The 22,925-nt window shown below is 49.6% G+C and overlaps 1 protein-coding gene across 5 annotated transcripts in view; it reads left to right on the forward strand.

Moving 5' to 3' along the window:
* The window catches only part of LOC144931576 (regulator of G-protein signaling 14-like), a 144,049-nt gene that overhangs the window by 45,169 nt on the left and 75,955 nt on the right, over positions 1–22,925 (forward strand). For 2 of the 5 annotated variants that reach the window (XM_078855588.1, XM_078855590.1), the window contains exon 1: positions 10,729–11,202. The exons of 1 other annotated variant lie outside the window; for it this stretch is intronic. In XM_078855588.1, coding sequence (XP_078711714.1) covers positions 11,152–11,202 — 51 coding nt within the window. In that variant the 5' untranslated portion in view covers positions 10,729–11,151. Of the gene's footprint in view, positions 1–10,727; positions 11,203–22,925 lie in introns of those variants that run through there. 2 more of the 5 variants (XM_078855586.1, XM_078855592.1) reach the window with 2 other exon arrangements.

The following is a 22,925-nucleotide window of genomic DNA, read 5'->3' on the forward strand; positions in this document are numbered from 1 at the left end:
TAAGGGCATGGATTCAGCACTTCTCTGGAGACCACCACCGCCAGTGTCATCCGCACACGGAGCTCTGATGATTATAGGATGAGTTATTATCAAGCCGTTCCAGGTCACTCCTCGTGCCTCGGCAAGAAGAATGTCCGCGCAAGGAGGAGTTTCTTGCGGATCGATGTAACGGTGTGGATAAAAGAAAGAGCAAGCAATTAGGTATATAAAATACAAATAAAACATTGCAGTCATTCTCATTCCACCAGGGGACGAGGGCTTCCCGACGCCGTGTCAGTCACGTGGACTTTTCGACCGTACTTCCCCAATGCCGGTCAATGCGGGTTGGCAAAGAGGCGGGAGGCGCAGGACCGGCTCAGATCTCACTCGCCACTGACGTTAGCCACGTTCGCGAATCATCAGGATCGGGATATTTGTTTACGCGGGAGGAATCCGACGGGGCTACGGAGCTCTTTTCCCGCAGACTTCACAGAATGGAACCCGGGTCGCCGGGTTCGTGGTGCAGCCGCTCGCCGACCACCGCTTCACCGCTCCGCCACCCCAATGGGGTTATAAATAGGGGGCATCTAATAGGTCTGGGAATAGGGGAGGCCTTTTCATTGCCGCCGGCTGACTGGCCTACGCTTGTGAATGTTCTAACGACCGTGTGTGTGTGTATATATCTCTCTAAAACAACATACTTTTGCTAATGGCGGTAAAACAGAGTGCTTTGCACACCAGTACACTCTGTACAGATACGCGGGCACGCCGCGTAGTATACGACTCGGTTGTGAGGACCCTCAAGGGCCAGAGGATGCAGCCACCCCGTGGGTGCTGTGCGTGTCAGGGCACTCCAAACATCTCCTACGCTCACACCGCACATTCGTACACGCCGGTTCAACGGGAAACTTATCTACGTTGAAAACCCATTTCTTTAGAACCGCTTCTTGTGTTAAGTTTATTGTCCTTCCCCCCCCGCACCTCTGATTAGTGCGGTTGGCTACGTACGGTGCAAAGGAAATCCATACATGCATACAAAGTAAACACGAGGAACGATCGTATCATCGCGATACGCGACGTACGTATGACAAAAGTTGTATCAATTCACCTGCGATGTCGCGTCTCACCTCCGTGTTCGATTATTGATTGACTCAGTGACGCACAGCTGTACCACAGGGATTTTACATCGAAACCTCACACACGGGCCATAGCGAAATACAGAACGACGTCACGATAAGCAGGAACAATATTGTAGACGTTGTTATTTGTATTATTCCAGTATTCCCTCGTTAATCGAAAGGGGTACATTCCGGAGATGCTCGTGCATAGCAAATTTCGCGGATGATATTGGCTTTCGAAAACTTAACTTTTTAACGAATTACCTTCAATAAATACACAAATAAAATAATCTAGATTGAAAACTAATTTCTTTAGAGCTGCTTTTTGTGCTTAGTTTGCTGTCCCCACGCGAGTGTGCAAGTTGTCCTGGCACAGTGCTCGGTCTGCTTGCTGTCATACCCAAGTCTGTGGTGCCACTTTCTCTCTCCACACTGATGAGAAGAGCTTTCACCTCCAACTCGGGGACCGCCGCAGTCACGTCACGAAGCGCCTTCGGCAATAATAGGAGGGTAGGGCCCAAGTCGTATATTATACGTTGTAAACACATTTTCTTCTTCTCATTAAGTCATCGAGCACATTTATTTATGTGTTTGCCTATGTAAATATTAACGGACGTATACAACTCAAGTTAAAGGCATCAAATGGAAATCGCTCATGACCACTCGTTTCTTCCAAAAAATTAAGTCCTCCTGCCCTCCTCCCGCTCTCCTCCCGAGTTCTCGCCGTGGCAAAGCCACGAATGCTGTCATCGTAATTCAAAGTAAAAGTCAATAAAAATGTTCCGATGGTCGCACACGACCGGCGCTCAGCTGTTACTTCAACCTGGATCGGAGGGCCTCAAGGAGCACGTTTTGACGTCATTTGGCACAGGCACACGGAGATCGCAGAGCCATCGACAGTTTAGGGCCTTTAAAGACGAATTATCGCAGCGTGGCTGGAACAGGCACTCAGACGTTGCGATGTCGCCGTCATTCTCGCTCCTTCTGTGCCCGGTCGCTTCAAACCCTTGCGTACAGCCGCGTGTCAGCCCACTGCTGGATGAGGGCCGCCGCACGCCGCGCGGGTCGTTGGGGCTATTTAACCATACTTCACCATGCTGCTCGGTCGGGATCGGTAAAGGCTGGGAACGCAGATGCGGGGAAGCATGTAAGTGCAGTACAGCAGTGGATTTCACTGCACTGCCCTGCCCTCTGCTACCAAGAACGTAGCCCCACGGGCCGATGACGAGCTGTTTGTTGATGGTGGTCGCCCGTCCGAGCACCGACCAGACTCAACACCGGTGGCTTAGCTTGCGAGATCTGGTGAGATCTGGTGCATTCCGGGTGATTCGGGCACAAGGCAAAATTATCGCGCTCAGAGGTTCCTGCTCCTTGGCTATGGGATTTATGACCGCAGAACGCGGTTTGTGCCGTAACAGCGTCACGAATGAAACTAGCTCGAAAGCTGATTGAAGGTCAGACTAACTCTAACCTTTAAACGCCAAACCTGGCCCTTCCACTGGGAATATCTCCATGTTGTCTGTGCCGCCGTGGAAACACCTGCATGTCACAGCAAGAAGTGTTTGCGTGCAGTTTGGATGTGCTCAAAACAGGGGGAGAGCGCATGTACAGAGCAGATAATCAAAACCGGTTTTGAGTGCAATCGAGACCGGCTTTGGTTAAACATCTCAGCGCTAAAATATTCCCAGAAAATGACAGGTTTCCCTCGCTTCATGCAGTAGATGCGTTCCACAAAGAGAGCGAAACAAAGCGACACTGCAGAAGCGCACGCAGTACACACAGCACACTCACACAGTACACGCAGTACACAATGTTGTCACCCGTCCGACTGCGTTGCCACATTATAGCGAAAATTTGGGTAGAAATAGGTGAGCCCCACACACAGCGTAAAATCGCACAAAACGAACCAGCGTGGAGCGAGGGATACCCGTACAGTGTGTCCTCGTTATTAGCGATGAGGGATACGTTCCTGAGATGCTCGTGAATAGCAACTTCTGCGGATAATGATATTGGCCCACGAAAACCTATATTTTAATGAATTACCTGAATTAAATACGTGAACATTATCAGAATAACAAAGCAATGCTTCTGAAGCTTCTATCTCGTCCACGCAACATCTGCAGTTGCTTCTAAAATGCTATCTCATCTTTTTATCTCATCACTTTATCTCCCATCACTGTCTCTCTCCAATCACTTTGTCATCACTTTCTCGCATCATATTCTCTCCCATCACTTCTTTATCTCATCACTTTATCTTTCTCTCCCTCGATGCAGTAGTCGTGTCGAGTTCCAGGCGCGATTTGCGGATAGCCAGTTCGCGAATAACGAGTGAAACCTGAACTCTATCGCGGTTACACAGCAACATCGCCCCCTGCTGTGAGAACTTGGCAGGACCCTCTTGAGACTCACTGCGGGCTTCCCGAGGTAAAACAATTGTACGGTATGCCCTCGTTATTCGCGAACTTGCTATTCGCGATTTTGGCTCTCTGCGAATCGCATCGGGAAGTCTACATCTATGTAAGAGCAGTAACGACATCATGACGATCATCATAATCACCATCATCATTATCATCGTTCAACATCATCGTCAGCATCATTGTCACTAAATCTTTCTACTGTGCAGGAAGTTAATTTATAAACTATTATTTAATGGTTGAATATTTATTTTTATTAACTTTATGTTTATTATAACAAATGTAATTTTTTGTGTTATGATAATTTTCACATTTAATTGCTTGTTCCTGCTTATCGTGATGTCGTTCTGCATTTCGCTATGACCCGTGTGTGAGGTGTTAATGTAAAATCCCTGTAATGCAGCTGTGCGGCACTGAGTAAATACGTCATGGAACACGGAGGTGAAACGTGATATATTGCAGGTGAATCGGTACATAATTTGCCGTCCGTGCATCGCATATCGCTTTGATATCTTTCCTCGTGTTTACTTTGTACGTATGTGAACTTCTTTCACACCGCACGTAGCCAACCGCGCTAATCGGAGATATGAGGGGGAAGGACAACAAACTAAACGCAAAAAGCAGTTCTAAAGAAATGAGTTTTCAATCTCGACGATTTCAAAGTGCATGGCTCCCAGTGGCTTCCGAATATCGTAAGGAAGAGCGTTCCAGACGGCCGCAGAAGCGCATCTGAAGGCGCACAATGCAGTGACCGTCTTTGTTCGGTGGCTAGCAGCCAAAAGCCGCAAATACTTGACGTAAAATAAAAAATAAATAGCTCAAGTGCCCCTCTCATTACATTAGCGGTCATTAAACACGACGCCTTTGAAACATGTGCAGTAAAACCTATTCATTCGCGGATTTTTCGTTTGCAAAAAATGTGCTTGTTTGCGATTTTACATTTGCATACCAGTTTCAAGTTTCGCGCTTTTTTCCTTCGACTTTTCGCCATTTGGCAACATCGCATCATGGGGTGGGGGGGGGGTTACTTCACTAGCAGATTGTGGCCCCGTGTGCTGCTATCCGCGTGGCTTAAGCGTTTTACTCTTCAAGTGCCCTTGCCGTTTTGTGCTATTTTTGCACTTTGTGGTGTTTTTTTCTTTCTTCTTCTTTGATTTCGATCGTGGGGGTCTAAGCGTCGATCGATTGGAGGCAGTGAGAGCGAGAGGAGTAAGAAGGCAGAATACAAGTCACGGGCCGAGCTCAAAAAGTCGAGTTGTTGGCTAGTCTTGCTACCGCTGTGATCGTGTGCTGTCTGCTGTTGGCCCACCATTGCACGGCAGACGAGTCCGGGGTCGGATTTATGGAGAAATGCCAGAAGGCAATCGGGGGGGGGAGGGGGGGAAGTTTGGCGGCAAATGTACCGATGACCGACAAATCGCATCATCATCATCATCCAAGATACATAAAACTTCCAAATTTACAGTGTAATATATTGATGTTTTTTCTGTTGTTTGTGTTATTATCTATTTGTATAATTGTACAATTAAATCAAGTAAATGGATGTTATTTATGTGCACAGTCCAGGATTAATGTTACGAAACATTTTAATTTTCTCACGTATGTGCAGTCGGACACGAGAACCCAAGCCCCTTTTCCTCCCATATGAATGTGCCCTAGTACTGTATCTACGTCCGCGAATTCTACTTTTGCAGAGATTTTCAAGAACTGAAGCCTCGCGGATGTCGAGGCCTTATCATATACTCCCTCGCTTTGGCTGAGGGGATATATTTTGTTGAGGAGATATATTTTCGAGGCCTTAACGTATAGTCCTTGGCTCTGGTTTCGAGGCTATGTTGTATTTCTCTTGAATGCTGTTTTGAAAATCAAAGATTATTCTTTCTGGTCCACAGCGCTCTTGACTAAGTCGATCACAATCCATCTGTGAAGACTCCTCACGGTGTATTTTTAATGGTTGTAAACCGTGGTTCATCGTCATAGTAACCGCGGTCCATCGTTATAGTGACTACGGTCGATCACTGTAGGAAACGTGGCCCACCGTCATAGGAACCACATCCATCGTCACAGTGACCACAGTCCATGGTCACAGTAACTGTGATTCGTCTCCATAGTAACCGTGGTGCATCGTCACAGTAACTGCGGTCCATTGTCATAGTAACCGCGGTCCATCATTACAGTAACCGCGGTCCATCGTCATAGTAACCGTGGTCCATCATCACAGTAACCGCGGTCGTCACAATAACTGCGGTCCATTGTCATAGTAACCATCGTCCATCATTACAATAACCGCGGTCCATCATTACAGTAACCGCGGTCCATCGTCATACTAACCGTGGTCCATCATCACAGTAACAGCGGTCCGTAATTAACAGCGGATCTCTCCAAGCGGCCTCGAGTTAAAATGTTCAGCTATTCTTACATTGCATTTGCCCTCACGCAGTGCTGCAGGGTACACGAAGCAGTGCTGCAGGGTACACGACACCGTAGGGCGCGGTACGCCAACACGCACGCCGCCTTGCTGGCGTTGCACGTGCCGTCCTCATAGGAGCCGCGCTGTTCAACTCTCTACCCTACCTCTCGTGCCTCTCTATTTGCATGCCACGAAAAAAAGCCCCAAGAAGCAAGCAGAGCTGAGAGGATGGGCACCGAGAGGATGGAGCGATGCGATCGCTTCATGCGAGGCAGTTTGGCTGTGAGGCGCGGCCCTTTGGGGAGGCCTTTTACTCAACTAAACTTTTTGTTTGTTTGAATTCTACCAGGGGAGGCCCCCACTGAGCTACGTAGCTCTTCTTCAGAAGCGACCTGGCCATCACAAATGATAGCTCAATGAATTGGCGTGATGTTGATTCTAAAAGTGGAGGGAAATAGCGGAGGACCCGGGGAAAAATCCACACGTCCCCAGGGAGAGAGACAACATGCAAACTCCAAATATACAGGCGTCAGGGGTGTGGATGGAACCCATCGCCTCGGAGTTAACATCTCGCCACTATCGCACCCCTTCATACAGCGGTGGGGAGACAATAGCTGCTGATGACGTTACAGCAGCCCTGCAGCGTGACCTTGCTTAGAGAGCGGGGGGGTGGGGCACAACGCCGTCAATCACTTGACTAAACCAGTTGCCAAGGGGGGGGGGGGGCACAGCAATCAGCATGGGGGGCTCAGGCACCTTTGAACCCTCGGATGCTACGGGGTTGTGATGATGATGATGATGGTAATATCTGTGGAATGTTTTCAACGATTTGCGTCTGTATGAGCGTGTACGCCTACGCAAATGATTGAATGCCGTGTGGGGAGAAACGCGGTCTATTGGTACCCAAACAACTGATTGGAAGTTACAGGGCAGTGAAATCGGTTGGTTGACCCCTACGTGACCTTTGTAGTATATGAGTTTATATGAGAACCAAACATGTAGATTACAGCAAAGCCCTTTGCAGAAACTCAACAGCAATTATAAGTCTGTGAACAAATGAACAGTTTGTACTCGTGGACCCCACTGAGTTACCATGACCAAGGGGACTTCCCTCATCTTGAGACGAGATTTCCGATAGCACAGCAAACCTCCTCTCACCCGTGACTCCTATTATCCGTGAGGATGGATGGACCCACAATTCGTTCCTTTTATCTGTCGATTTACCAGCCCTATTCATAATTTTGCAGACAATAGGAAGATGGAGCTCAATCCTCCCAGTTTTCGGAGCGCCGCCCATGGGTGAGAGGAAGGGCGTCGATGCGGTGAACGTGCAGAGCAGGTGAGGACAACACAAAACAACGTCGCTCCTGTGTGCGTCGGGCAAGCGAGAGAGAGAGCGGGCGAGCAGGTTCGGGTGCCCTTGGAAACGTGAAACGCGACAACGAGAAGCGACGTAGCAACACTCCCGAAGAGTTCAATAAGTGGTTGGACATGACCTTCTGTGACGTGCGGACCAGAAACATGTACACCGATGCGGATGGAGAAAATGGAACAGAAGGACCACTGAGATATATAACTCTTTTTTCCAGAAGCGACCTGGCCACAAATGAGTGAATTATTACGTGGAAATTTGTAGCAGACAAATACTAAACGTGGAGGTGAAAAACCGGTGGACTCGGAGAAAATCCACGTGACCACGGGGAGAACACGCCAACTCCAAATATACAGGTGTCAGGGTCAGGGACGGGATCGAACCTACAACCTCCTGTATACCGGGCGAGGGAGTTAACGAACCATGATGGAGTGCGTGCTTGTAATTGCACCGAGAGACGGGAAGAGGCACCCATGGCGCAAATTTCGAGACTTCGTGTCGACTTAACCGTCTCCCATTCCGAGACATCTGCAAGTTGCAGGGTGGGTCCCCATTTGCCACTGAATCTCTGAACGCGCAAGCGGTTAGCGTTAATTTTACTTAGAGTAGCGCCGTTGTTTTTAAAGACATTGTACTCGCCACAGAGAACCACAGCGACACGACCGCGCTCTACGATAGCTGGCATCAAACTGTGCCACACGTCCTCCCGCATGGCCTTGTCGGAGCCTCGGTACAGATAAAGTTATCTTATTTTAGTTTTTCTTCCGATTCCATTCCATTGACGCACACGTACGTTACGATGATGTACGCTCCGATGATGTACGCTCCGATGGCGTATGCGTACGTCATGATGTACGCGTACGTCATGATGTACGCGTACATCATGATGTACGTGTACGTCATCGAGCAAGTGGGCTCGAGCGGTGGGGAGACGTGGCGGTTGCGGGATGACGATGGCACGATGGTCGAGACTGATCGCGCAGCGTCGGCCAAAGGAAGGAAAACACGCCGGAAAGGACAGCCACCGTGGAGATGGAGTGATGGGATGGGGTCGTGGCAGGAGGGAAGTGTATTTTGTGGGGATGGCAGCGGCATGCGGGGGAACCTCATCCCGCCGTGGATTGATCGTGGCCGTTGACGATATTATTATCCACCCCATCAGCAGGGCACTTGTGACTATTACATCGTGTAATTTCTTAAGTATCGTCAATTTTCTAAAAAATGTACTTGAAAAATCTCTTCATTTTCAGTATTACTGAAGGAATTTAGCAAGGCATTGCGTTGATGTGAATGAAACTCTCAATTGCAACGTATTATCATCATTATATAAGTGCAACATTTCCTTTGCAACATATGCAACATGTAAGTGCAGCATTGGTATTGCCCAGGGGGTACTTATCAACAATTTCCATCTGTAAACAAATCGTCCTTGACATCACAGGTCATAGGGTGACAAATAACAGAAGCAGTGGCATGCTTGTCTGAGAATTAGCTCATTATATTCTTCAACAACGCTGCGTGGCCTTAAAAAGAGGGAAAGAAATATATAATTTGCGACGTTTCGGGCAATGGACCTTGTACAGAGAAAATCAATCCTCGAATGGCTGTACCAACGTTGCCATGGTGAAGAGGAGTCGCGTACCGACGTGCAGCGTACGCTGTGTATCTCGCACTGTACGTGTCCTTGTAGCTACTGTGCGTTATAGCTCTCCTGTTTTAAAATGCAAGGAAAAAAAAATACAACCGGTATAAGGAAGTTGTGAGGTGGTGGGGCAAATGTTTGGAGCCGCTGCCAGCGGGTGGCCTGACACCAGGCCGTGACGATTCACCCCCTCGCGATATGTCAGTTCTTGGACCCAATCCAAAAAATGAAATATTTCTAAACATTGTTGCAAATGTAGGAAGCCTCTCGCGGCGAGAGTGGTCGCATGAGCCCATTACGTACAAGATGTACGATTCGAAGAACACAAATGTCTGATACGCGTGCGACTCCAGCCTGGTTCGCGGGAACCCACTTACACACGTACACACGCTTGCGCTCTGATACGCGTCCTGTGCCAATGGACGAGAGTCCACGACTCGCTGCTGCTGCTGCTGCAACACGAGCCGTGTCCAAGGGCGCCCGTGCCCGACAGCAGCGTGCGGTGGTACCCACCGCGCACCCTTGCGGTGACGGCCACGTCGTTCCGTGCCGTGCCTTGCCCGGGGGTAGGGCAGGGATCCACCAGCACCATGAGCCGGGCGGTGGTGGCTACGCACGTGGAAAGCCTGCAATCCAGCACCATGCAGGGTGAGCTTGGTAGATTGCTGCAAGAGATGTTGCGAAACTTCCTTCCCGTGGGTGTCGAGGTGCCATGTATGCACAAATGTTGAACTTCTATCGCACCGGACGTATCCAACCGCGCGAATCTGAGGCGCCATACCCTGACTTTCCAGAGGATGGCAGTACAGCAGGTGGAATAATCGCCATCTGTTTCCGTTTGTACGGGGATGGAGCGTTGCCTCCAGCGCGTGTACGTGGGTTTTCTCCGGGTGCTCCACAAGTACCGTAAATACTGACCATTCATTGGCTGATGAGGACTGCTTGTGTTGCGATCGAAACGTGATTTTTATTTATTTTTTCTACCCACGTGACTTTACCAAAAGAACCAAAGAGTATGGCTGAAAACGCCTTAAAATAAAAACCCAGTGTAGGACCCTCCTGGACAAAGAGTCATGTGACTCAGTGTGGCTGTTCTGGATAAATAAATAATAAGTACCAAACTGAATTATCATAAGACACCGGCAAGCACAGGAGTGACACTGACATTGAAAGACATCGTGTTCGACCTGGACCACTTGTCGAATGTAATCGGGTGGACAGGGTTATCTGCTGGCTTGACCACCTGAATGTGAAATTGTAGTCGTTGCTCTGCATCGACATCAGCAGCCGTACGACAAGAAGAAGAGGGGTGGACGTTGCGCTGGCAAACTCGTGCTCATCATCACATTCCAGTTGTCCCGATTGCTTAAACGAAATATCGTCACCCGTGTTCTATCAACTGCTGTGTATATATTACCCAAAACCTGAAAATTGTGCGGGAGGGACAGCGTTCATTGGTAAAAAAAAACTGGAGCCAAAAATCGGCACTGCTGCCAAAAACCTCCGTGGGCCCCCTTCTCCGAAGACGCTGCGACGCTGTTCCTTCGCCACGCCTCGGGCCACCACCCCGGTGTCATCGTGCGACGTCGGGCCGACCTTGGGCCGACCTTGGGCCAAAGTTGGTCCGACGGTTCCAACCCACGCGGCAACGTTGGCTCAAACCGTCGCGCGTTCACTTGGAAAACGTCCCCGGCCGTTACATTACAATGCCGATGTCATCGCCAGCCCCACCCGCGCTCTGCAGAGCAGGAGGAGAGAGAGGGGGGGTACGAGGGTAGTGGTGGGGGGTGGAAGCGCGGTGGCTGCAGCTCTATTATCAGCAGCGCGCACTGACCGCGGCGTGCGCGCCCCGGCATCCTGATGTGGGCCGTCGTCACGGCAACCCGTGGCGCCAAGCCGGTGCTGTTGCCAGAGAGAGGGCTGCTCGGTCGACACGGAGTGCGTGCGTGCGAGAGCTCTTCCACTGCCACGCACGTTCGCCGCAGGTGCCCGCCCGCTCGTACGTGCGCGCGTGCCCGTGTGCCCGCTCATCCGCTCTTTCCCAAGCGGCTCGGAGGGGAGGAGGAGGAGAGCAAGTGAGCGAGAGCGGCGGTAACGGTGCGGAGGATGCTGCGGGGAATATGAGTCGCGCGTGACAAAGGGGGTGCAGTCGGAGAGAGGGCAGTGGGGACGAGCGGTGAGGTGGGGGGGGGGCACGGACCGACGGCTGTGGCACAATGGCTCACAAGGACGGCGCGAAGAAGACGCAATGGAGGAAAAGTTTGATGGTAAGCGCCGCGGCTCCTCTCTCTCTCTCTGTGTGCGCATGACCTCCGTGGCGGTGCCCGGACCACAATGGGCTGTCTGCATGACAATTGCCGCGGCGCTTGCGGGTGCGGTGGACCGTGCGGCGTGAATAAACGTGAAGCGCAGTTTAACACGTCGCAGTAGTGGCAGGGGGCTCTCGCCACCAATGTTAACCATAATAGAGGTTTTTTTGGGTTGGATATGAACGTGTCGTTAAACCCCGAAACCACCCGACACGGCCAATTAGTAAGGTTCGTCACGAATTGGCACGTTTTTTTGATTACGTGACGAACCTCACCGATTGGCTCTGTCGGGTGGTGGCGGGTTTAACGGCACAACATTTATGCCTCCGCGATTTAACCCCCCAAAAAAACCTCCATTATCAACGCAAACCTCTACGGCGTGGGAGCTGCCACGAGCGTGCGGGCGGATGTGTATGTGTCCTTGTGTAGGGAAACTCCGCTTTAAAATGTTCGTCTTCTGCGTAATTTAAAAAATATATATTTTCATATTTTTTGTACGTTCGGCGGTGAAGTGGTGGCAGGGCGGTCGGCGCGGTCGCGCTGTGATTATTGCGCTCGTTTGTCCCCGGAGGGTCCTCGCTGGAGTCTCGTCACGCTTTCTTTAGGAGGGTCCCTGCCGAGTTTTCGCAGTGCGGCGGGGTGTGGGGTGGTGTGGGATTGCTGCTGCCGCTGCTGCTGCTGCGTATTCCAGTCGAGTAATTTGCGGGAAATTGGACCGTGACGCTCCCCGGCACACAATGGCGCGCGCTCTCTTGCAATTGAAACGGCGGGATCTTTAAACACGCGGAGTGAAGACAGCGGGCGGCACATCGTATTCGTTACGGTTAATGTGCCCAGCGCAGTATTAACCGGGGCGGCCGCCGGAATTCGAACCGTGGTGCCTCTGCAACAAGCGGGGACCGCGCTGCCGAGAAGCCACGTCGCGCCGAACAGAGTTCGACTCCTGGCCACGGCTCAAATCAGCGGCGAGTGATCTCCGAAACGGTCCAGAGCTCCCACCCCTTGGCCAATCCCTGCACTGACCGGCGTGGTGGATTATCGTCAAACGTCTCCCGTCACCGGTAGCATTCAGGGCGGCCTTAATGCTGCACGGTTGGCTACGTCCGGTGCGAAAGAAGCTCAACGCACGTACACATCCAGCAGTGGATTGACGAGAAGGTGAACCTCAATGATTTGCGTTTGAGCTCATTGTATGTTTTCTACAATCGTCGATTTGCATAATGCAGATTTTTTCGCATGGGAGGGGCAAGTGTGCAGTAATGCATTCGGGCACACACTGGGAAGGGAACAGAGGAATATTTTAGTTTCTGTGGAACAGGAAAGCGCTTTGCATTTACAGTCCAGCACAGCGGTCGTGCCTTGGAGCAAAAAACGCACCTGGTCTCGTCACATCTCGGCAGCTAAGTGGGGTTTGAGCCTGAGTAGTGCTCGAATTGGCAACCACCGTGCAGGACACAGGCGGCCGGCTGTTGCAGGGCTGATGTGGTGGACAGTGTTGTACTGCAGGCTGTGTGTGCGCGCATGCACGCGGCGGTTGTGTTGCCTGGTGACTTCAGGGTGGCGAGTTCACCCCTAACTTTATCCTGCTTATCATATGGTTTCGTGTCGTGTTGATTTTACTGCAAGAGAACCCATGACGTCGCAAGCTTTCCACTGTGCAACAGTGGCCCCCCCCCCTCACCTCCTCCCGCCCCCCCCCCCGAACGAGTGGAATCGCTGTACTCAACAATGGCAAAGTGCCCCATTTGTCTCATGAATAATAATGTACACCCGTGGAGATGAGGCCAGGCTGTGTTGCGGCTCCGTTCGTTCAGCTCCCCATTGGGCACAAGCGATGCAGAGCGAGCGCCGCTGCCACCCGGAGTGGCCCCCCGCTCGCTTGCGCGCCGCCCAGAGTGCGCCATCGCGGCTCGATTCGGAGCCGCCGCCGCCACGAGCATCTTTGGCGAGCGACGTTTGAACCTTGAACCCCCCTCCTCCCCCCCCCCCGCACTGGGCGGCGTGGTCGCGGTGTGGCCATCAGTCCACATGGCAGCACGGCAAGGCCCTCTTATCAATTAGCTGATTATTGGCATTTTCATCTTATTTTGCACCGTCTTCCTCTTTTACATCTTCTTCTTTCGTATGGCTGCTGATGTGGACGCAGAGCAGACGACCGCAATTTCGCATTCAGGTGGTCAAGCCAGATAGCGGGGACCGTGAGTAGCGAGAATGGCGTGTCACCGCGATGTCTCCTTCGTCGTATTTTGACGCTGCCGTGGGGCGGCGGTTCAGCGCACCGGACTTGTAATTCAGGGTGGCCGCCGGTTCCATTCGATCGCACCGCTCGCCCGCGGCGCTCGCGGAGGTTGTAAGCCACGGGGCGAGTTTCTCGAATCCCCACCGCCTCCACCCGCCCGGCAGCATGAGTGGGCACAGCAGGAGCGTGCGACGGTGGCGTGTGGTGGGGGTAGAGTTCACGTACTCGCACATCTTACGAGAATTCTGGTCACCATTGAAGAGGGGAGGCCACTCCACAGGGGCTCTCTAGAGCTAAAACAAAACGATGTTTTATCGTTACCAGGTCAGGCCCACTGAGCTACGTAGTGCTTTCTCAGAAGCGACCTGGCCACCACAAATGATAGGTCAACGAAAGTGGCTTATCGTGTGGAAACGTATAGCAGTCAAATACGCTTAAACGCGTGATGTTGATTCTAAATGTGGAAGGAAAAACCGGAGGACCCGGCGGCGAACACGCAAACTCCAGATGTACAGCAGGAGGCGGCAGGGTTGGGATCGAACCCATGACGACCTGTGTACCAGGCGAGGTAGTTAACATCTAGCCGACAGCAGCGGTGTGAGCAGGCAATTACGGGGCTGCGCCTTTACCTGTTACCTGTTACAAACTTGAAATAAAGCGACGAGCATCACTTTGAATATGGGGTTTTGTAACAGCGCAGGTGAAAGCTCGGAAGGGCTGTGCTGAATGGTGGTTTGCTGTAACATGCGGTGGCACGTGGCCTAACGCCAGATTCAATTACCTGCGCAGCCCTTTACACTGACCGTGGTTCTTCAGTGCGAGCTGTGCGGGGACGCGTGACGTCTTTCAGCTTTGTAACAGTGAATAATGCAATGTGGACTTGTGGTCAAGACGCAGAGAAGCTGAGCCTCGACATATTAACGGCTCTCGATCATTATATATCGCTATGTAACACGATTTTTTTGTTCCTGGGTAGTAAGTGTTATTTTCTAATTCCTTATGCTTCAAAAGTATAGAAAATGGCTATTAGTCCCCACAAACTTTGCTTTTGTGACCAGGACTTTATGTGAAGGAATGACACAAATGCACAACACGTTTTCTCATCGAAAATAGGTACATTTCAAAATATCACTTGGCCACGTTCGATGCACTGCTGGACGAAGGACCCCACGGTCGCCGTGGTGTGATAATCCGCGTCTCGCGGCTGCTGCACATGAGGTGACTTTCAAAGGTGGTCCCGGGATAAAAAAAAAAGAGCAAACGAAGGTCAAGGTCGTGGACAGTACAAGAAGTTTTTTGTAAACAAAATTCGCAACTGGAAATGGGAGGGACACAGCAATAGATATGTCCTCGCAGAGTTGTGCGCACCGAGGGCAGCTGTTGAAGGGGGAACCGGGATCGAACGGGCAGTGAGTAAAATTTTACGTGGAAACTAAAAAACGTAACAGCTAATGAACAATAAAAATTGGCCGATTATTTAAATTGCCAGTACAGAAATCATACAGGAATTATCACAAGAACTGACTTGCCCCCACCATACGAACGTGGAATTACAGCTGCTGGTTCAGAAGCGGTGATGGACGTGAGCCATGCCCCTGGACTCTCGTTTGCGCTGCGAGCCAGCGATCGCTCGCCGATGAGCGCTGGCGTCTCCTCCGATGAGCGGCCTCCTCGCTCGTCACCTCCGTTCCATAGTTGTCTCACAGTCCCGGCCATCGTCCCACTTTGTTGGGTTTGTGCCCTTGTGAAAGACCCAACGCAGAAGATCCTAGGCTTTGATCTTCCACGAAGCAGCTCATGGTCCACCCTGAACCGCATCCACTGCACAAACCAAAGCAGACAGATTCAGAAACCTGATGCAGCACAAATGTAAAGTATAAAAACTGTCTAGTAGCGTGCGACTGTGGTCATACAGAACAGACCGCACAGCATATTACGACGCAATGTCCCGACGAGGTTATCCGGCTTGACCACCTGAATGTTAAATTGTGTTCGTAGCTCTGCATCTGCATCAGCAGCCGCACGAAAGAAAGAAGTGTGTGCTCTGGTTGTTTGAACCAGAAAAATAAATGGAAATTTTCGATTGCAACGTGACCACTTCTCTGTGTATGGATGAACAACCTCTGTCTCTTATTTCCTTCTCTGTCTCTTTCCCTCTCTTCTCTTTCGCCTTCTCCCTGTTGGGTTGTCAAGACAACGTTGGCTAATTAGACACCTCGGCCGTGGTATGGAGTGTTATTCAGCGAGGACATAAGAGCCTCATTGATAAATGCATTTATGGGATGTTTCCTAGTCCAGTTCCCCATGCACCTTAGCACACAAAACCCGTGTGTGTTGCCCCCCCCCCTCCGAGATGAGTCAGTGTGGTTATTAGTGCGCCCGTTTATGAAGGCGGGAGGCGGGAGGGGGTGACCGAGGGTGGTTGAGAGGCACACCGAGGAGCGTATTCCGCTTGCTGCTGAGCGAACACTCGCCTCGATTAGCGGTGGCAGTCTCTTATTTGCCCAGCATCGTTCTCTACGACGTTGAACATTTCGTTTTTTTCTCTGAATGACGTGCGGCTTTTTTATTCTTATAACGAAAGGTCTCGCGCGATACGTTGCGTACAGAGGACGCGTTACTCCGTTCCCCACTGGTGCTTCTGGGCCCAGCCAGCGTGGGGACCTCATGGTACGGTTGATTTATTTTTCTCCCCCCACTGGCTATTTGCCGTGCCGAGCCAAGAACCAAACCAGCAATACGTTGGCCACGCAAGACATCATCCCAATCTGGCTTGGGGCCAAGCAGGGCCAGGGGCAGGGTTCACGGCGCGTTTTTATTGCGTGTCATGTCGGTCAGCACGCCGCGAGGATGTGGCCTCACCGTGTCGGCTCATTCGCTGCGGGTGTGACGTCAGCGGCCTGGCTCGGCTCAGCCTCTGCAGTGGAAAAATACAACACCTGGAGCCTGCTGTGCCAGCCCAGACTGCCTTGTCACAACCCAGGCGTGGCTCGGTTGTGCGGTGGACCAATAAGTGATCTGCTTCTATTAAAATAAAAATGGGTGGTGCACATCTTATAAGGGTTGTCCTAAGCGAGTAGTGGAAATTCTATATTTCTATGCCAGGATTAGTCTCTCGCAGAAGACACTCGATGTTGGCTTTACGACGAACGGACGTTGCGTAGTTCACAGACCCCCAGAGGAATGCTGTCTGCGGTTGTGGCCCTGGTGGATATGTGGTGCCTGCTGTTCTCCTGAGCGATACCTCAGCATGGGGAAACAAACAACAAACAATCTGTTTGGGTTGTTCTGATTCTGGTACCTCTGGTCATAACTCGGGCTTGTGCCCTGTTTTTTTTTACTTTATGTTTTGACTCCGTATGCTTCTGGTCTGTAGCATTAAGCAGGATTTTTTTTTGTTAATCTCCATTTTAATTTCCGTTCTTGAACCGCATTTTCCTTAAATTGAGTCCATATTGTGTCATTTTCCCTCTTTTGTTCTATTGCTGAAATCAGAAATCGAGTGATGAGTGCATTGCACAGTGTGCCCAGCAATCTTGTTGAGTTCAGGTACCAGCCACATCAAGAGTCAGTGGCGAGCGATTTCTGAATCTGTCCTGACTACCAACCCTCACTCACCAGCTTGGTGAAGTATGGTCAGACAAGCCATGTGACCAACACAGCGCGGGGAGGCGTTTGCCCAGAAGTAGATTGACAAAGGTCGCTGAACTGTGAATTATCAATTGAATAGAGTTTTATCGATTGAATACAGTTGTATTGATTGGATACAGTTGTATCGATTGAATAGTTGTTTCGATTGAATACAGTTGTATTTATTGAATACAGTTTTGTCGATTGAATACAGTTGTATTGATTGAATATTGTTGTATTGATTGAATACAGTTTTATTGATTGAATACAGTTTATTGATTTAATACAGTATGAATAAATGTTGTTTAAATATGTGCAGTAGAACTGAGAGCAAATCCCACCATAAAAAATAAAAATGCAGAATATTTTTTGGAAGAACTCACATCAATTAAAAACCCAGATATTTGCCTGAGAGATGTGTTTACGTATTCATCTATAGAACACTTGCGTGGACAATTAACAAACAGTGGCTCTTAATAGCAGAGAGAAAACGGATGCGGATGGAAGTGATGCTAATTGTGGACGTGGCATCGTGCCCACCACTCAGGGCCTCTGAGCAGCGAGACGCTGGGATACGTCCCCAAGTGACATTGCGTAACGCGCAGATTTCCATGGGTATGACTCCCAGTCTCAGGAAACGATTCGGTGCTTGGCAATGTTAGGTAACGCACATTAGTAAAGAGTTAATGAATTGTATGCATTTTTCCAAAAAAATAATTCTTATCTTATCTAGGAATCGAACCTGTACATTATGCGTGTTATATGAATGTATATCAATAATTTATGATGCCTCAAAGAATAATTAGAAAAATGCTGCAGCTCCAGCACGTTAGACATGCACCCATCTCAAGCCGACATGAGACCTTGTTTCAGTAGCTTTCTCTCTCTCACCTGAAGACGGTCGCTTGTATTGCGATCGAAACGTCGTGACCTATTATTTTTTTCTTCCAAGATGCATCGTTGTTTCACCCACCATCCCCTCGCCTGGTGTACAGGAGGTTGTAGGTTCGATCTCGACCCTGACGCCTGCTGTATATTTGGAGTTTACGTGTCTCTCTCCCCATGGTCGCGTGGATTTTTTATCCGGGTTTTCTGTATTTTCCCTCCACATTTAGGATCCTGCATTAAGATTTTTTAGATTATTTTGGTACGATAAATGCCCAAATGATGAGCCACTTTGTTGAGCTATCATTTGTTGGCCCGGTCGATTCTGAAAATTAAGTTAATAACTTAGTGGGCTTTGCCTGGTAGGATGGAGATGGTATAGTTTTATTTGAATGTGTTTGGGTGATTTGTTTACACTTTTCACTGCTCTCATGTTTTTTTGTATTTGTTGTTGTAACGTTCTTTCCCGCCCCGACTGGGCATCTATGAAAAAGAGCTTCATAGCTCATCGGATTCCTCCTGCAGTCTAAATAAATAATTCTGGCACCACGCTCTGCACTGTATTTATGAACTTCAATGTTTTTCCATTGAACGACCTGCGTGTGTTTGACAAAGTCTCACTGCTGATAACACTCTACTGCAGTTGAAACCAGTCCAGGGTTTTTGTTGTTGTTGTTGCTGCTGCTGCTGCTGCTGTTGTTGCTGCTGCTGTTGTTGTTGCTGCTGCTGCTGCTGTTGTTGTTGTTGTTGCTGCTGTTGTTGTTGCTGCTGCTGCTGTTGCTGTTGTTGCTGCTGCTGCTGTTGTTGCTGCTGCTGCTGCTGCTGTTGTTGTTGTTGTTGCTGCTGCTGCTGTCTGTTTAAACAAGTTCTGCTTGAAAGAGCGGTGGCTCAGAGGTGGGAGCGCTGAGCCGAGCACCGCTGAGTTCTTGGAGTTCAAATCCAGGTTCCAGCCAAGCCGTGATTGAACCGAGCTCTCAGTTGGAGTGCGTTGATGGTCCCAGCCAAGTTACCAATGACTAAAGTAAATTTTATACATAAAAAAAAACCTTAAACCTTAAATTTGGCTCTATACCTCAACGTGGCGAAATTCTACCTCTGACAATTCAAAATTATCAGTTTGAATGTCCCATGATGAACATTACTCCCCTCAGTGGCAGGGTGGGTAGGAGAGTGTTTTGCCCCGACCGGGTGGACGGATATGTTGTGATGTTGTCCTTCTGCCGCACCTCCGATTAGCACGGTTGGCTACGTACTAAGAGAAAGACGTTCAACATAAATGCGTGTCTGCTTATTCATGCAGTGTGGAGACGGGTCACTTGAAGGGATCTAAGAGGGGTTGCGCTGCAGTGTGAAGTAACCAGACGGATACTTCGTTTCCTGAAGTTATACGAGCAGCGCAATTGGAAATACGGATGTTTATTTTTAAAGACTGAAATAAAAACTGCTGCTGAACAAAAAATGCTCTTTCAGATGACCGGTCGACTGACCAATTCACATGTGGTTCTATTTTTCACATGGAGAAACACACTTTTGTCTGTTTTTTTACCTATTAGCCTCCATGGCAGCCAGTGACCGGATTTAGGCCTCAGCTAAGCATAGATACAACTTAGGGCCTCACATTGTGAGGGGCCTCTAAATACGAAAACATTATCATAATACGAAGCTCCAAGTTTGACAGTAACTGTGGAGATATGGGAAAAAAACGACTCTCTAAATCGGTTATTTTCATTCCGAAATGACAAAACTACACAGCCATTCCTCGATTTACGCACCCTCGGCTTGATATAGCTCTCGGGCCCCGGCATGTCATAGTGCGGCCCTGACGACCCAGCGCGTGATAAGTGTCCACATTTAGCCGAGTCTGCTTGGGCATCGCGCTTGCGTGGGGATCTGTTGCCGGCCACGATCGCGCGCACGGGGTGTGCAGAGCGGAGCGTATTCACGGTGCAACCAACGAGGATGAGTAACGACGTTTTGGAACGTAAGCGGTCATCGTCCTCTGGAGAGACTCAGAATGAAGTCTGTACCCTGGTGCACGTTCTCTCACCCATGTGCTCCTCCTCCTGACTCTCAGTGTACATTTCAAGCCTTGCACCTCTGCTGCTCCACGAACACTTTCTTCAACGTTCCATTTCTCTTTTCGTCAACTTTCCTTTCTGTGATCCATTTCCACGTTCTTCATTCATGTCTGTGTTTCTGATTCATATCTCGCAGCAGCCAATGCACGTTTCGTGGAGTTTTATTTAATACCTCCCATGACAAACGCGTGTTGAAAAGCATTACAAGATCCATGCGCACGCATGATTTTTCTTCTATTTTTGATTCGTGTTGTCGCTAACGCAATGCTAAGTTGTCTCAAAAAACAAACGGCTGTATCCGGTGGTGATGCTTCTGTAGCATTGGCAGTGGTGCAAAAGCACAGATAACAAAAATAAAACTCACAATCATCAAAAACACCATGGCCTTAAATGAAAAACATTATCAATAGGCGACCTTTCATGCAATGGCCGTTCTTCGGCGTGCAACTGAGTATTGAACTTGTCTAATTGGCATCGCAAAACGGTTTTATTTTAACGATGCATCTCCCTTGCATGTCGGAACTGGCTCTGTGAGCTCATTAAAATTCACGAGGATTGTCTCTGCCAGTCTCGTCTCGAGGTGCTTCACACTGATGTTCGTGCCCACAGCTCATTAATATTCATGCCGTGCATGGCACAAGTGGATGAATATTGATGAATTTCCACCACGTGTAGCGTGTTAGTTATTTATGTTAAGAATCTTCACTTTCTCCAGATGTGTACGAGACACACCACCCTCCAGTAAATACACTTGTGTGCGTACTTGTGGAGCATCATGGATAGTAGCATTTAAGCAGCCCTCTGTATCCCCACATGGCAAATAAAATGCATACGGTATACTCTTTGATAACTTAAAAAAATATATATACGTATTTTAGTCGTATAGGCAAACGCAGCAGAGAGGTGTGTTTATGCATGTTTAGATAACATCTACGTATCTTCAAAACACACATGTCATGGTCGCTTTGCTAATTAGGGGCACCATGGTGGCGAGATGTGAACTACTTCTCCTGGTATACAGGAGGTCGTGGGTTTGATCTTCGACCCTGGCACCCGCTGTATATTTGGAGTTTGCGTGTCTCTCTCTCCCCGATGTCGCGTGGATTTTTCTCCGGGTCCTCCGGTTTTCCCCTCCACATTTAGAACCAACATCACGCGTGTTAGAGTATCTGGCTATGATAAATGTCCACGCGATTAAGCCACTTCGTCTGAGCTATCGTTTGTGACAGCCAGGCTGCTTCGCAGCTCAGCGGGGCCTTACCTGATAAAGTAAAACATCGTTTTAAAAATAGTTAATCGTTTCCACCATGGATGCGTCCCGTTATTGGGAGCTCTCTCCAGTTCTGCACGCGAAGCGCTCAAATCGGCCGCTCCGTCCAGACGCAGCCATGGTCCTGGGCGCTCCGATTCCGCGATCGGATAACAACGATCACCACATTTGCGCGCGTCACAAATTGTTTTTATTATGATTAATGTCTGTCCGGGTGTCAGTTTCTGTCTGTATATGAGTACGCTATAAGTTGTTACATTAGCAAGCCACTGAGAGCTATCCACTTATAAATTTTCGATTGAAAAACTAATTTATTTAGAACCGCATTTTATGTTTAGTTTGTTGACCTTCCCTCGCACCTCCGATTAGCAAGGCTGGCTACGTATGGTGCGAACGAAGTTCAACACACACGCACGCAACCGTGCGTACAACATCGAAGCGGAGCTCGTGCGTGTCCACGCGTGGCCAGCCTCGTCTGATGGAAGTGAACGACGGGGCATTGCGACTGGGGGAGAGTGGGAATGTCGCCGTGGCGTGCCAACTCTCCGACATCACGATCGCACTTGTCATCACCGACAGCCGCATTCCCACCGCACCCCTCTGCCAGGAGGCGCTCCCGGCGGCGCGGAAAGGGCCCTGGACACCAAATGTTTGGCGTCTCAAACCCAGCACCCGGCGTCGCTCCGGGCCAATCGCAGCGCGGGAATATGCGCCAGCAAAGTGGTCGGAAATGCGTGCCACTGTATTGAGTTGGGGAGACAATATTTACTCAGCGTAATGGGAGGGGGGGAAAGGGGAGAACCGGTGCTGTCTAAATGTGGACGCGTTATTTTTATCGTGTTCGTGCCTCCTGCTCTGGATCGTGCGCGGCGACGGTTCGCAGTTCTCACCGTGGGCCTCTCCTGAAATGAACTCGCGAAACAATTATTCATTTTTTTTCTCCCGTGTTTTGCTCCTCCTGCCCGATACGGAATTGGCGCTCGTGCCGTTGGAAAACGTTCACCATAGACGTCGGCTCCGTAAAAAATGTGCTTTTTGCAGTTTTCCTCCGACGCACGCACGTAGCACTCCGCGTGTAGAGACGGGAAGAGAAAAAAAATCTGTTTTTAGCCCCCTAATGAGATCTGTTTGGTGAGAGTGCCGTTTAATGTTTACTCTCCCAGAATAGTTGGACCATTTGGCCCTGGTCAGGTAGCAGCTCGAGTTTGTGGTTTTGAAGTTCAAGCCCCGCGACCTTTCACCTGCATCGGCATCGATTGACGGAGCTGTTAAAAGCTGTCGGGCTCTACGGCCATGAGTTGCAGTTTCCTTTGGGTGCGAACAGCGAGCGGCTTGTACACTTAGTCCGCTTGGCGTTTAAGACTTTAATCATCCACGTTCATTGAATATAATTACATTTCTGGGGACAGTTTAAGGCTATAAAATTGTGAAAACTCTGTTCCTTGACTTAAGAGCGTAACCACTCTCTTTGTCTCCAAATGCAACATATTTTTGAGTCCATCGGCCTCCTGTCTTTCCAGACAAAAGTAATCCTGCTGCATCTATTTGAGCGCACTTTGGCACACTTTGGATGGGGTTC

This window comes from Lampetra fluviatilis, chromosome 4 (assembly GCF_964198595.1).
Source record: "Lampetra fluviatilis chromosome 4, kcLamFluv1.1, whole genome shotgun sequence".
In the NCBI taxonomy this organism is placed as follows: Eukaryota; Metazoa; Chordata; class Hyperoartia; order Petromyzontiformes; family Petromyzontidae; genus Lampetra; species Lampetra fluviatilis.